At 35.4% G+C, this 16,439-nt stretch overlaps 1 protein-coding gene across 1 annotated transcript in view; it reads left to right on the top strand.

Moving 5' to 3' along the window:
• The window catches only part of FAT4 (FAT atypical cadherin 4), a 172,267-nt gene that overhangs the window by 91,059 nt on the left and 64,769 nt on the right, over nucleotides 1–16,439 (top strand). The window contains exons 5-6 of the mRNA XM_029235704.1: nucleotides 3,035–3,957; nucleotides 4,590–4,764. Coding sequence (XP_029091537.1) covers nucleotides 3,035–3,957; nucleotides 4,590–4,764 — 1,098 coding nt within the window. The remainder of the gene's footprint in view (nucleotides 1–3,034; nucleotides 3,958–4,589; nucleotides 4,765–16,439) is intronic.

A 16,439-nucleotide genomic window follows, 5' to 3' on the forward strand; every position in this document is an offset into this window, starting at 1 on the left:
TTATAGAATACTAAAATAATATATTTAGTGATTCATGATTGGGATATTTGATGCAAGGAGCAGAGAGAGAAGAATGGCCTGAGCTCTCAATTTTTCAGGATAGTACAAAGGTTCAGGGAGAATTTTGAGTTTCAATATGTCTACATGTATTTTCTAGATGTAGAGCACATGCCCAGAGTCACTTAGACTTGACAGGAATGAAAAGTCCTTTTCTTTACAGTAAAGTCCATATAGATGGCTTCCATGGCCTGTAATTGCAACCGTAAGGTCTCAGTTCCTGAGATGAGAGCTGTTTCTTAGATGATGCTGCAATATTTTGTGCAAAACTAGTTGTATTTGTATGTTTATTTTTTCAAAGATAATGATTGTTATTGTCAGTTCATTGTTAACGTTATCACCTGATACATTTTTCATTATGAATTTGAATATAAAGCCAAATTTTTCTTTTTTCTTAATTCTAGCTAAAGCTTAATATTTATTACTTCCACCATCTACCTACTCCACTAAACGTTTTCCCTAAAAAGGAGGCTCTCCTGCTCTTTACAAGACTATAAAATCTTGGTATCATGTTCTCTTTTTGCCTCTGCAAGTTAATTGTTTACTCCAGGAAGTAGCATACACAGTGGACCAAGGGTGTTCAGATCCTTGATTTAATTACTTGCATTCCAGTTGATTTATGTAGAAATGTTAGGCCATCACTTTGTAGCCATCTGTAGTTTTGTAAGTATTTTAAATTTCTTTTGATCTTGGGCATGAAAGGTTTTATATGCTTACATAGAAGTATATCTCTGCTTGTTGGTATTATTTTTATCCAGAGGTCATCATAACTTTTTTCTCAATAATAATTGTGTATGAATTTGTGCCTCAAAGACTAGAAATTAAATATTTACTGATGAGTTAGTGATAGGAAAGGCAAAAAATTTCCTTAGAGAGTAATTCTATTTAAAAATATATGAAATATATATATATAATATATATATGGGTATATATATCTTTAAAATCAAATGGCTTTCTAAGTAATATATACATATATTGCACCAGTTGATGAAACTTTTTATCTTTGCATCAGTTGATAGAACTTTTCTTCCCCCAAACCTGTGGAATTTTAAGTCAAAGAGTTGAAGTAGGCTCTTGACCTTGTTCTATCCAGATCTTAAACTTCTCTTTATCTCCTGCTGGTGAATTGAGCTGTGGCCTCCGTTAGCTTTATTTATTCATATTTTTCCTGATCCTCAGACTCCTAAGTATTTGGAAGTTTATAACCTCTGCTTTGTTCTCTTGTGAATAGTCTTAAATAAACTACAAAGATTAAAAGCCACAACTCTTAAATGAGGAGAAAAATCCTACCTTTTCAAAGATCTACTCAATCCTTGTTTATCCTAGAAATTTTTGTGAATAAGCCAGTTCCCGAAAGTTATCTCCATAAATATTTTTCTCTGCTTCAACATATTGACAAAAGACATTAGATAAGAGACTATTAAATCACAGGAAAATAATAATTCTAGCATTTTTTTAAAAATAGAGCAAGCAGACTTTACCTGGTAGAAAAAAAATCCTGTTACTCAACTAAACTTACCTTTATAAAGATTGTAATGAGTTTAAAGAAAAGGCAAAAGCAAACTCAAATATTCACAGAATCTTGAGAAAGAGTATTTTTCAAGAAATAAAAGAGGAAAAAGGCGATCAAATTGTTCTAGAAGACTTTTGGCAAAGGGTGGACATCTTTTCTGACACCTGAATAGTTAAAATTAACTTCAGAAATATAGGAGCCATTTGTAAGCAGTTTTTGTAACTCAACAGATTTTCCCTAGCAGAAGATCCCAGAGTATAGTATCTTTATTAAGGATGAGTTATCTAGATATACAATATGTTTCTTGGAAATTCTTATCCTATGGTTGCCCAACAGCTTTATGATAAAATATAAAAGTACACATGACATTGTGCACCAGTGAAGAAAATGCTATTCTGGGGCAGAAAATATGATTTTTCTTTCTGTTTGCACTGCTTATCTGTTGTTTACCTTTAAATTATTTACTAAACTAATAGGTTGATCCATTCTTCATATCATCTTTGTTAGAAAAATCTCTGCAATCATTTTATGAAATGAGGATTTATATATAATTTTTTTTTTACTTTTTATTTTATATGGGACTATAGTTGATTACCAGTGTTGTTAGTTTCAGGTGTACAGCAAAGTGATTCAGTTATACATATACATGTATCTATTCATTTTCAAATTCTTTTCCCATTTAGGTTGTTACATAATATTAAGCAGAGTTCCCTGTGCTATACAGCAGGTCCTTGACACGTGTTCCTGGGAAAAATAGATAAAATATTATCTAAAAATAGCCCCCAAATAGTGTGAACCTTTATATTTGGAGCCTTTTACTGCTAATATTTCTTTCAAAAATTACTTTTAAAACACGGTACATACACATAATAAAATTTGAAAGAGAATTATTTTCTCAAAGGCCATTAGCCAGATGCTTAATAGGAATTAAAAAGTATTTATTGGTTCTGACAAGAAATGTAAAAGTAAACTTAAAGCATCCATGACTAATGCCATACATCAGAAAATTTTATTACCCTTCTCTGAAAATTGGTGTCGGCCTCAATAAATTACTAAAGTGATAAATGTTTGGCTAGTAGTATAGTGTGGCACTGTTAATGTTGAACTCTCAGGAATTATGTGACAGAAATAAGTAAATGTATAGAAAAATATCCGCTCTCTGGAATATTTTTTTCCTCTTTATTTTTGTAATTTAGCATTTCAACACCATGGTAAATAGCCCGCAGTATATACATCATTTGTTCACCAGATTGTAAACATCTTTTCAGATCAGATGTTGACAAGGAAAGGATTATGGGTTATGTATTACTTATAAAGAAAATTAACTGTGGCTAAATCATCTGTAAGGTGTGTTTGGAGGCATCATATATCAAATGTGCAGTTTCATATCATGAAAATTTTGGTGCAGTTTAGTTTGCAATCAGCACATGTTTCAGAAAATTTAATTTTTCCCTTCCATTTCAGGCATCAACTCCCAGTTGGCTTACAGCATTGCTTCTGGTGATAGCCTTGGGCAGTTTACAGTTGACAAGCATGGGATACTGAAAGTCCAGAAAGCTTTGGATCGGGAAAGTCAGTCCTTCTACAATCTGGTCGTTCAAGTGCACGACCTGCCACAGCTTCCAGCCTCCAGATTCACAAGCACTGCTCAAGTCTCCATTATCTTGTTGGATGTAAATGATAACCCACCAACATTTCTTTCCCCTAAATTGACATACATTCCAGAAAACACACCTATTGATACCATTGTTTTCAAAGCGCAAGCAACTGACCCAGACAGCGGCCCAAATAGCTATATTGAGTACAACCTACTGAACCCTTCGGGAAACAAGTTCAGTATTGGGACCATTGATGGAGAAGTGAGGCTCACTGGAGAACTGGATCGAGAAGAGGTTTCTAATTATACTCTAACAGTGGTGGCTACAGACAAAGGTCAACCATCTCTCTCTTCATCTACAGAGGTTGTAGTTATGGTACTTGACATCAACGATAATAACCCTGTTTTTGCACAGGCCGTGTATAAAGTGGAGATTGATGAAAATACACTCACTGGAACGGATATAATACAAGTATCAGCAGCAGATGGAGATGAAGGTACAAATGGACAGGTCCGCTATGGCATTATTGATGGTAATGCCAATCAGGAATTTCGGATCGACTCAGTCACAGGTGCAATCACTGTGGCTAAGCCCTTGGATAGAGAGAAGACCCCTACTTACTTTTTAACTGTTCAGGCCACAGATCGGGGCAGCACCCCCAGAACTGATACCTCCACTGTCAGTGTTGTTCTACTGGATATTAATGATTTTGTTCCCATATTTGAGCTATCTCCATATTCTGTAAATGTCCCGGAGAATTTGGGGACACTACCCAGAACAATTCTTCAGGTCAGTATATTTAAATAAAACAAATATTGTGTTCATTATAAGACTCTCATTTAATTAAAATGTACATGCTTCCCCCACTCTCTTCCTCTTTCTCATCCAAAAATGCTTACTTGCAGGTATAGCAAATCTTGAAAAGGACAGTTTTATGAAAATTATACCTAAGGACTTATTTATTTCCTTGTAGATTAAATATTGCATTTCAGTTATATTCTTTTGTGTTTACTCATGTTGCACATATTTATGCATTTGTGTATTTTTGAATTTTGTTTCACTATAACTAATATCTGCACATGGTAAGAAAATAAAATGATGTAAAAGTTTGAAAACCTACAAATGTTGTTCTCCCTTCCCTCTTTACAAATCCAACTACTTGGATGAAACTACTGTTAAAATTTTTTGTGAAGCCTTCCAAGAATTCAATGTATGGCTTTTATGCCTATTTTTGCACAAATAATGCATAGTACTCTGTACTATTTTAATTTTTTGCTTGAAACTTACAAACATGTCTTTGAAACCTTTTAATATTGGAACATATGGCTCTACCTCATTATTTTTAATGATACACTTTATTTCATGATATACATTTTGTTAGTTTTACTCGCATTCATGGTGTGTATTATTCTCTCCTATAGGTCGTGGCAAGAGATGACGATCAAGGTTCTAACAGCAAACTCTCGTATGTTCTATTTGGTGGTAATGAAGACAGTGCTTTTACTCTCTCATCTAGTGGAGAGCTTCGAGTGACACAGAGTTTGGACCGTGAAACAAAGGAGCATTTTGTCTTGTTGATCACAGCTACAGATTCAGGTAAGTCTGTAATAATCTTGTTCAACTGTGAAGAATTTCTTCATAATATAAATAAATGGAAGTATTTTTGTCTACCATTAATTTAAATATTTGTTGAAATTTACTAATGCTTGGAACTCCAGTTGTATCTACATCATTCATAGAACAGATATCACTTTATGAAATTTATATGTAAGTGGTAAGAGCTTAAGCACATTACAAGCAAAGCTCTATTCCTGTAAAGCAAAATGTGTCCTTGCCTGGAAGGATACCCCAGTACCTCTGGGGGTGACTTGATGCTCTAACACTTGAGCTGCGGGGCATTGCAAATATTGGGTTGGCCAAAAAGTTCTTTTAGGTTTTTGCAGAACAAAACCCAAACGAACTTTTTGGCCAACCCAATACTTTAGCTTTGAAAACATCCAAATTGTTCTAACTGGTCATGGAGATAAGAGAGTGGGTCCAGAGTTTTACTTCATTAGTCCTTTAGGTTCTGCAAAATTGTAAGTAGTCATAATAAGCATTTGATGAAGCCTCACAGAGCTCCAAAGAGAGCGGTGAGAGCCCTGGGTTCTCACTGAGATAGCAGTGGAATGGACTACCATGGAGAGAAAGAAAAGCAGCATACATTAGCTTTTAGTGTTTGGAAATAGTCATTACATAAAATTGTATAGCAAGTAGCATAAAATACAATCTATTCAAAAAAGGAACGTTACTGTTTACCACTACATTATTTTGCATATATTGACTCTATTCATAAGTGTTGATCACTTCTAATTAAAAACTGAAACAACTAAAAATTTGTTAAAGAACCATTATGCCTTGAAGAAAGTAGGTATTGCTTAAATATTTTTTGAATGAATGAATGAATGGTTGGATGAATGAACCATTGATCTACAAAAGTATTGGGGAATTATGAAACACTGTCTTTATGTAACACTCATTTATAAAAATTGTCACAACTTAGTATTTTAAGTATTGAGGAATTTAGTAATGTTGACATATTTTAAAATTTTGTTGAAATTGTTTTAAGCCAAGGCAGATTTGTTTGAACCTCAAAGGACTGACATTTTTTGTATATGTATATTCATGTAAATATGTGGCTCCTGCTATAGAAGAACAATTCTGAATGTTCAAATGAGCTGTTTTTACTGTGGTTGAAACGTTTTTGATGAATACAATATATCAATTTTTTATATATAACCAGTTTCGAAGTATACAATTTCATGTTACCGCTTCTCATTAAAAAAGGAGATTTTAAGATTGAGTAATAATAAATTTACGTTAAATATTCAAATGATAGTGCCATTGCTTATTAATCAAGGTGGCTCTGTCTGTATATTATTTGCCATTTGCTTTTGGAAGTATAATCATCTGAGACTATTATTTTATGAAAGAAAGAACTATTCTCTGTATTTTTTAATGGTTGTGAATGACCATATTACATTTCATGCAAACTATAAAATCCCAGAGAACGATGAACAGAATGTAGTGTGGTAACCACATAAAACTTAAACAAGTTGATCTGAAGCATGTTTCATTATATGTGTAGGCAGTGCTTCTTGGTCAGTAGGTAAGCATTTTCATGTGAAAAATGCAGTCACTGCCACATTGTTCAAATAAATCCAGTATTGATTCAAATCAATCCAAGAGTCACCTGGAGGGAAGAGAGGATGAAATGGAGTAGAAACTGGTAGAGGGTCAGATATTTAGAACCAAGGTTTTATTACGAAAACACCCCAGTCTCAGCTCTCCTCTCCAGTTCCTGGATGTGTGCAGTCAATTCTAGGCACGCACAAAAACAGCCTTTGTGGAGGTCAAGTGGGGGAGGAGAAACCAGAACCAGGAATCTGGTCGCTAAGGCATCAGTCACTATAAAACTTGCCGCACGAGATGGTGTGTCACAAGTAGGTCATCCCAGGGTGAGGAGCAGATTGTGGTTGTGAGAATGCAGTGCAGGGCAGGGCACAACCCACAGAAGTTCTCCATCAGAGGATTTGTACTTTGGAACATTCTAAAGTCAAAAGCCATGGTAGAGAAGGAATGTAATCATCTAAACAAGAGTGCCTGTTTTCAATCAAATCATTCTGAGAATTTAAAAATCTTTTTGTGTGCCTACAAAGCCAAGGGGGGATCTTGTGAAGGGGAAGGGAATGCTTGTTTTTTTGACATTTGGCAGTCTGAGTCATGCAGTTTGTCAGGTTTTACAGATATTAACCCATTTCTACACATTACTTTTCTTTATTATCTCAAACACTTTGGCGCTTTTATTTCCACCTTACTTACAGTAAGCCCCACCTCACAGTGGTTAAATAATTTGCCCAGGATTACACCTCCAAGAAGTAGAAGAGCAGGATTCAGACCCTAACATATCTGACTTCCAAGTTTAGTGTATATGAAAGTTTTAGTGTGGAGGTAAAGTAAATTTTGAAAAATATATTCATTTTCAAAATTATTTTATTTGCAAAGTAAACCCAATACTATTCTATATAATATAATATAATGGTAAAAGCTTTGAATATGAATTGATCTTGATTTGAATTCTGGTTCTGTCATAATTTTCTCCATGATTCAGGCAAAAAGTATCATCTCTCTCAATCTCAGTATCCTCAGTAACATGGGGGTAATAGTAATTACAAAATATTTTATTACAAGGTTTAATTGATACAACATATGTTAAATTGCTAAATATGCCTACCACATCACGTATATAATGATTTAAAAAACAATTGTGATCCATGCACTTTAAACATTTTAAAATTCTTAGAAATATTTGCCCTGTTCTTTACAACATAAGTATCTTATTAGAAAATATAATTGAATTGCTTTTAAAAAGCATTTTTAAAAATTGCAGTTCATATTTTTACATTTTATACATTACTACATTAAAAATTTTTATTGTGGTATCAGATTTTTTTTCAAACTTCCAAAGAATGTATTTCATAGTAAGTGAGTGCTTAACCAGTTAAAAACTGTAGTTCAGACAAATTATGGTTAAGGAAGCCTTTGTGGGCTAGCCAGCAAGCTTAACCACCACTTGTAATGCTGTTTCTCCATCAATATGACAGCACAAAAGGGACATTTCATTAGGAAAAAAAGAAAGAATGAAAGAAAAAGAAAGAAGGGAGGGAGGGAGGAAGAAAGAGAAAGAAAACTTGAAATGATAGAGTTAAAATTATTCTCTTCTAATACTCATGGGTGAGTCAGCCTGTTGGGAGGAACTTTTGCAAGTAGGAGGTTCGATAGAGCCTTCGTCTAAGTGAGCAGACTGCACAAGAACCAAGTCCTGGTTCCAGGGAGCTGAACTGTGTGCATTCCTGATGCCATCGGTCTCGATCCTTGGGAAAATTGGGGATCTAGAATTCTTAATATAAGGACAAATAGTGCAAGTGCAACTCTAATTTCTATGAAGGACTGTTGCCATTAAATGAAACATGTGAGGACCAAGTGTGTGTATATTCTACCCAACATTGAGATAGGAGAGTTAGAGTTATAGAGAGTGAAAATTCATATCATCAGTAAAATGAAAGTATCTGGAAGTTTGTCATTCAGGCCTTTAAATATGGTGCTTAGGAGCGTGGTGGGAGACATAAATGAGATTCAGGGACACTGGTGCCTTGGTCACAGTATTTTGGCAGTCTTGGAAATTAGAGAATTGCTTGAATTTTGCCCCAAAGCACAGATTTTTATGAGTGCTTTTTGGGGGGCTGCCTTGAAATGGACTGGCCACAGGAGTATAAGTATTCAGTTAGGTGTCTGAAGGTCATTTCATACAGATCACATGTAAACCAATCAGAAATTGTGAAGTAAGTTGACTAGATGCTTTTAAGATTATTAAAACTCATATGTGACCATAATTTTTTAGTCAATTCCTTTGTATACTTTTGGTATCATCGATATCCACTTGTATGGAAGAATGTGAGAGTTTCAGATATCGGGTTTCAGAATCTGCAGTTTAATCCTATACTCCAGGAATGAAGTCTCTAACACAGGATTTAGAATACTTATTCACTGCCATGATTTAAAAGTCAAATTGGTAGATGACATGAGAAAATTCAGAAAAATATGGCAGCTTTTAGGTCCCAGATGCGATGTTATTCTCAAATTTGCAGTGTTCTAAGAACCAGGGAAACATCAGTGTTCTAAAGAAGGAAAAAATTTGACAGTTTTATTCCTTAGCTCACAAATCACTTTGGCTTTGCTCTTTTAAAATTCTTACCTGATGGCAGCCCAGAGATGGGTCAACTTTGGCAATATGGCAGTGATTGAAGCAGCAGCTTACTTTTATCAGCGGATCTCTAAATCTTTGAATATTTTTGGAGAAAATACTAACATTCCACTATCATCATATTTTTATTTACTGACTGCATGGCTATGGAGTAGGACATCTGGAAACTCTCTGACTACTCCTGTCTACTGCTTAAAATGAGCTGCAACCACGCTATCCTATGTGTGTGGGACCGACTGTTACAATGTTAAGTAACAATACTAGGACAGAGTATAATAATTCTACCTCATTGTTTTTCCTGCAGGATTTACTTACTAAAGATTAACTTAATGACTATAACTCAAAGGTGAGTTTTGTTTAACTGGTGTAATGAAAAGTGTGGATATTCTGCCTTCAGTCTGTATTACTCATTGTTACTTCTTCTAGAAATGTGTACCAAGTAGAAACTCCTAGGAGGTTGAGGCTTCACTAGGTATAGTCATGCAGGACCTGCAGAGAACCCAGCTCTCCGTGGTTCCTTCTAAGTGGGGAGCTGGCCCTAAAGCAGTTAATGTCCTTAACATGGTTTGGCATTCTGTTCCCAAGGACCCTTCCCTACAAAAGTTTTCCTTACCATTTACTCGTAAGTGCAATAAATAAAAGAATATGTTTTAAATATAGTAAGTAGCAGGGAATTATCAGGGAACCCAGAGCAGTATACTTTCAAAAATCAATCCTAAGAATTAATTACAAAATGGAAGCATATCCTAAAGGTAAATACATAACTTTATAGTTAAAAAGAGGCTCAAATCCCACCCCTGCCACTTTCTAGGTACATGACCTTGAAGAAGTTACCATTGTGTTCATATCTATAGAATGGCAACAGTAATTCCTATGTGAAAAACATATCGGCAGGAATAAATATGGAAATGACTTATTTTAGCTATTAATATTAGTCAACATACTTTCTGGACATCTCAAGCTTAGTAAGGCCAAGTAACATTTTTTGACTTCTGTCCACCCTAATCTCCATAAATTGTTCTCTGTCCCTGATTTCACAGTTGCTAAAGATAAACCTTGTTATCACTCTTCATTCCTCTTTCTCTGTACTCCGCATTCAACAGGTCCATTGACAAGTAGACTCTGCCTCAAAAAATGTTCTGAATTTATCCACTTTTCTTCATTTCCACTACCACCACTTTAGTCTAAGCCAGGGCTGATGTGAGAGCTTCCTAATTGCATTTCTTCCCACAGTACCTTCTCCAACAAGCAACTAATGAACCTTAAAACCATAACTTAAATCGTCATGCCCTGTCGCTTACTTAGACGCAAGAGGGAAGAGATATGGGAACATATGTATATGTATAACTGATTCACTTTGTTGTAAAGCAGAAACTAACACACCATTGTAAAACAATTATACTCCAATAAAGATGTTAAAAAAACACAAAACCTTCAATGATTTCCAAGAAGAAAAACTATATTTCTTACCATTGACCACATGGCATTAAATGACCTGACCTCTGTCCACCTATCTGACTCCTTCTGTCACCAACCCCTGGCTGCCGTTATCATGTGCCACCATTGGCCATTGTCACCTCCCGACTCTGTGTTCAGTATCTTCATGTTGGTTTGGCTGAAATTGGCCAGTGCAGGAGTATTTACACCACAGAAGTCAGCAAACTTACAAATCAGGTGACTTGCTTCTGGAGAGCAGTTGCTAAACATTTATTGCAAATGGCCAGTGCCAGTTAACCTGGCCCCTTTATAAATGCTAACCTTTTCCTGCCCCTGGCCCTTTGCATTTGCACTTGTTTTCCATTCATGTCTTGGTCATTTTGTCATTACCTCTAGGTAAAATGTCAACTTCTCAGAGAGGACTTATCTGACTACCAATCTAGGGTCCCACTTCCCATCTCTCCAGCGTCTCTATCACTTTAGCTTGTTGTGGTTTCTTCTTAACACTACTTGCTGTCTAAAATTATATGCTCATATAGAACATAATGGATCTGAGTATGTATAGTTTGTTTACCCCATCAATAGCTGCTATCCTTCCAGTAGCATGTAAGCTTCCTAAGTCTTGTTCAAAACTGAATTCCCAGAAACACTCCGAACAGAACCTGTCACATAGCACTTGCTTGACAGCATTTATTGAATGAATGAATGACTTAATGAGTGAAAAGTGATGATAATTAGTTATCAATTAATCAACATCCTGTTATTTTAATATGTAACTGTTATTTCATATTCATTTACCATACTTATATTTATTTTGTTATTATGTATTTAATCGCTTGCAGATTTTTCAAGGGAACTACCAAAAGGAAAAGTGCCAATATTTTTTAACTCACGGCTGAAATTCCAGAAGTTTTTGCTACATTGGTTGTGGTCATTCAAATTGACCCCTGCTTTGAAAAGCAATGCAAGTGTTTTAAGGCTGTGTAGTGTTTAGTGTGATGTGATAAATTGCAGTCATATGTAAGGACCCACTGAAGCATTTTATGGCTTTAATTCACTTTCAAATGCTTAAAATACTGCTTGAGCTATATTCTCATGACTCTCCCCTGAACCTTCTGGCTCTTATTCAATTCTGTTATCTTGTAGATGTTTCTAGGTAGGTCTTACCTCTACTTTGTGCTGTGCTGCCTACCTTTTCTTACTCTGGTTCACTAACTCAAAATCTGCATAAACAGACACTGTGCTTTTGAAGCGTTTCAGCATTTGGCGATTCTCTTATATCTGGGCTTCCCAAAGCAAAAAGCAAAAAAATGTGAGCCTTCCATATCTCCTAAATACCCAACACCTTTTTTCTTTCTTTCTTTTTTTGTTTTTTTGCGGTTCGCGGGCCTCTCAATGTTGTGGCCTCCTGTTGCGGAGCACAGGCTCCGGGCCGTGGCTCACCGGCGTAGCCGCTCCGCGGCATGTGGGATCTTCCAGGACCGGGGCACGAACCCGTGTTCCCTGCATCGGCAGGCGGACTCTCAACCACTGCGCCACCAGGGAAGCCCCCACCCAACACCTTTTTAGCTACAATAAAATATATCCTATATGTGGTATTTGGCTTCACATAGCTTGATACTAGAGGCCTATGATTCTTCACATTAATGTAATATGAAAACTTTTGCTTGTTTTGAGTTTTGTTATGAAGATTTTGGTATTTAGACAAGCTATTCTAACAGATATGTATCTATATATGTAATTTTCCAGGTCTCTTAGAATTTTTTTTAACCTTCGATGATCTTCTGCCCTCACCAGTAAATTCAGAGTCTGTGAGCCATTAAAATTTGCTAGTACTCTTGCAAGGAACTGAATTATATACAAGAAAGCAGTAAAACAAAATGATGTGACAATAAGGGGTTATTGCATTTGTAACACAGTGTGTAATATGGAAGGATTTTAAAATAGAACTAGAAATGAAAAAATTCTAAGCTAGAAAAATCTGACTTAAAATGATAATTTCATAGCTAGTAGACTTCTTGGAGATGAGCCAGTCCATTTCCTTTATTTTTGAGAAACAGAACTGAGGCCTGCGATAATTTGGCCGTTTGCCAGAGCTTTGCACACCCAGAGGGTGGCAGCGTCAGGAGCAACATCCAGGACTTCTGCCTTTCCACCGAGTTCTTGCTCACTTATACTGTATCCAAAAAATCAGGATCTTATGACTGTCTGCACAACGTAGATTTCCAAAAACGCGATTTTAAGAAAGCTTTTCTTCTTTGCATCTTCTATGCTATTCCTTGTACTCTAATGAACAAAACGTTCTACGGTTATTTTTCTTTTTCCAAGTACATAAATAAATGTTTCACAATATTTTAAGTGAAGTCAAATCAATTGGAATCAGTAATTTCAATAGTGATTGTTTGAAAATGAGCTTCAGTTTAGGCACTGTTCAAATTAAATTGCTAAGTAGGAGAAGATATAAAAAATTCATTAGACTTTACAGGTCGAAGATGATAATATTGCCAAATATCCCTGCCAGTTGTCATTTTGTATGTATTAAAACGAAGCTATGATGGTAATTTAGTAGACCTTATGAGTGAATTATGATTAGAGTCAGTGAGACTCATATGCTTCTATGGGCTGTATTGATGTGTAAAAAGCATCTTGACAATGTTTTGTCAGAAAATATTTATGGAGCAGTCTCTCCCAGGTATTCTTCTAGGAACTGCAGATACAGTGGTGGAAAAAATGACAGTCTCTGTCTTCACAGAAGTTACATTCTAGTCAGAAAGATAGACAAAATATAATATGTAGGCCTAGAGTTATATGAGATGCTATGAAGTTAAATGAAGCAGGTTAAGTGGCTAGCAAAATAGGAATTGGAAGTATTATTTTTGATAGCAGTCAGGACAGTGAAAGGTGAAGAACTGGGTAAACTTGTAGATGAAACAGCCCGGAGGCAGAGATCAAGTTGGCTATATCTAAAGAAGAGCTAGAGGGTGTAGATGGCTGCACCAGAGTAAAAGAGAGGAAGAGTCTTGGAAGATGAGGTAGGCAGAGGCTGGATCATCTAAACTTTTTAGGCCAGGGTAAGGAGCTTTAATTTTATTCAAAGAGTGAGGCCAAGTCTCATTAAAGCTTTGGACAGGGGAGTGACAGGGGATTTTGGAGAGATCTGGCTTTGTGGAGAAGAGATCTGGTTTTGTGGCAGTGGTGAAGACAGCAGTGAGAATAGAGATGGTGATTTAAAGGCCATGACAGCAAATCCCTGAGAGTGTTTGAAATTAGAGACAGTGTGGAGGTGGTGTGAATGAGCTAATATTTTATCCATGTTGAAGGTTGAGCCAATAGGACTTGATGATGGAACTGGAGGTACAGGACATTAGGAAAAGAGACAAATCCATCATGAGTCCTAGAAAATTGGCCAGAGAAATTTGGGGATGTTAAAACAAAAGTTTTTTTTTTTTCCTCCGTGCCATGCGGCGTGTGGGATCTTAGTTCCCTGGCAGCCAGGGATGGGACCCACGTCCCCTGCATGGAAACACAGAGTCTTAACCACTGGGCGACCAGGGAAGTCCCACAAAAGTTTTTTAGGGTGGATTATCCTTAATTATTTTTTGGATATATTGTATTTTAGACATCGTGAGATCTCCAGTGGAGATGTCAGGTAGATAGATATAAAAGCTTAGTTCCCAGAAAAGATGTTTGAGTAGAGATACAACTTGGGCAGTCAAACTTTAGAGGATATTCATTCTGTGCATGCTGAGTGCTTGTATATACCAGAGTTTGTATTATAGTATCTCATTTAATCTCATAACTGCCTTGTAAATTGGATTCCAATATTAGGGATTAAAAGTAAAACAAAAACAAAACTGAGAAGGTTTGCAACTTGATTTAGGTCTGCAGCTGTTAATCAGTGGAAATAGGATTTGAAGCCACTAAACCTGATCAAGGAGACCATTTTTTAACCATTACTCAGTTTCCCACAGATCAGTTCATCTACCATATTATGTCTTATGTAAAACATGTTTAAAGAGTTTATTCTCTTTGGGTTAAATATTATTTTTATATTAAAAAGAGCACTGGTTTTTGCACCAAAGGAAAAAAAAAAGGAAAGAAACAAATTTTGGCTCTCTGCCATTAAGACAGCAAGTAAAATAAGAATATTCATGAATTCAAAATCAAAGGATTGCTGTTCTCATCAGATCAGGAAATGAATATCCAAGCGTTTTATAGAGTGCAAATCAAATGTTAAATATTATACTAAGAATATACAGTATGTACAATATACACATACATGCACATACAATAAGTCAATTGGGCTGTATGTGTATTTGCATTTAATTTGGGGGTGGGAGATTAATCTGTGTACCAATTAAATACATTACCTTTATTTATCTGTTCTCAGTCTAATATACTAAAGGAATATAGAGATATTCTGGCTATAGATTTGGCCAAAAAGTCTGGTAATGAACTGTCTATGTGTTAGCATAATTAATAGGTCTGAGGGGAAAAGTTCAGTTATTAACATTCCTAATTAAAGGCATTTATCATCTGACTGAAAGAGGGAATAAACTTCATTCTTATGCAGGGATTGGAAATTACTTTTTGATGGAGGGGATACATGATGCTTTTGCAAAAGTTAATCCTAAAATCTAAAAGGGCTAATCACTATGCTTTATTTTCTTGGTGAGGATATGATGACATTTAAATTAATACTATCTGTCACATTGTTCAGCTGAGAGGGTCACAGCATTGCAAATGTCTCTATAATCAAAAGAGAGGTCATAAATGTGGCATATCATATTTTAGATCTGAAGAGAGTTGTTTTTTAACTGTTCCAGGAAGATTGCATTTGTCAGTGTTATTTGTGGGAAGATGTTGAAGAAGAGCTTGCCTTGTCTGTTATGAAGAACATTTTTAATAATGAAAATTGCTTGGGAACTTTCCATAAGGCACCAATGATTTCATAAATCAGATTGTGCTAGGGTAATCTTCAACTACCAGAAATCACTTGCATTTCACTTAATTATATATTTAAGTTGAAGGAAGTTTTGGTTATTTCCATTGGAGTATTTGTCTTAGATGAGAATTTTGTTTCAAAGGTTGATAACTGGTTATTGTTTTACTTCCTCTTATTTCTAGTAACTTTTTGTATAAAATCTGTTAGCAACTAAGTATTATCATAAATCATTTATTTAAATAATTTTCTTTAAATCAGCTACTCTTTAGTAGGAACAGTTCTTCCTACATAGAATTTCATTTGTATATTCATAAGATAAAAATACAAAAAGGAAGATGATCTAACTTCCAAAACTCCACTAAATAAGATCTAGAATTGCCATCATGTTGCACAGAATTAAAATTTGATAATTTCAGTCTACTTTTCATTTACTCAATTTAAGCTATAAATCTGAGTAGACAAAGGAAACCCAAGCTTGAAATGGAAACAAACAATTTGAAATATTAAAGAGAATGTTTATATTACCTAAAGGATAAATATTAAACATAATACAAAATAATGTCAGCTTACTATGAGGAAATTTTTTCTTTTCAAAAATCTGCTAAATTTTATCTTGTCAAAACTTGATCTTATTTTGTGGCCTATCTTGATAATTATTCCATAATATATTAATTTGATATTTTCAGTAGGCAAGTAGGCAGGAAGCAGGTTGTATTTCAAATTTGGTGGTAGGCTCTCGTATTTCAGAGTTTCAACGTGTGTTGAGAGGTTGTCTTTTAAAATGTTCTCCAAAAAGTAACTCCTCATGACATGCTTTGTGTGGGGGATACAATATTTAGTTTCCATTACATTTTATTACTTTATAAACTCTTTTTATAAGTAGATCTTTATTGGAGTATAATTGCTTCACAATACTGTGTTAGTTTCTGTTGTACAGCAAAGTGAATCAGCCACATGCATGCACATGTCCCCATATCCCCTCCCTCTAGACCCTTCCTCCCACCCTCCCTATCCCACCCCTCTAGGTGGTCACAAAGCACAGAGCTGATCTCCCTGTGCTATGTTGCTGTTTCCCACTAGCTATCT

Source organism: Monodon monoceros, unplaced genomic scaffold (genome assembly GCF_005190385.1).
Source record: "Monodon monoceros isolate NGI ecotype Baffin Bay Population unplaced genomic scaffold, NGI_Narwhal_1 Super_Scaffold_20, whole genome shotgun sequence".
Taxonomy (NCBI): domain Eukaryota; kingdom Metazoa; phylum Chordata; class Mammalia; order Artiodactyla; family Monodontidae; genus Monodon; species Monodon monoceros.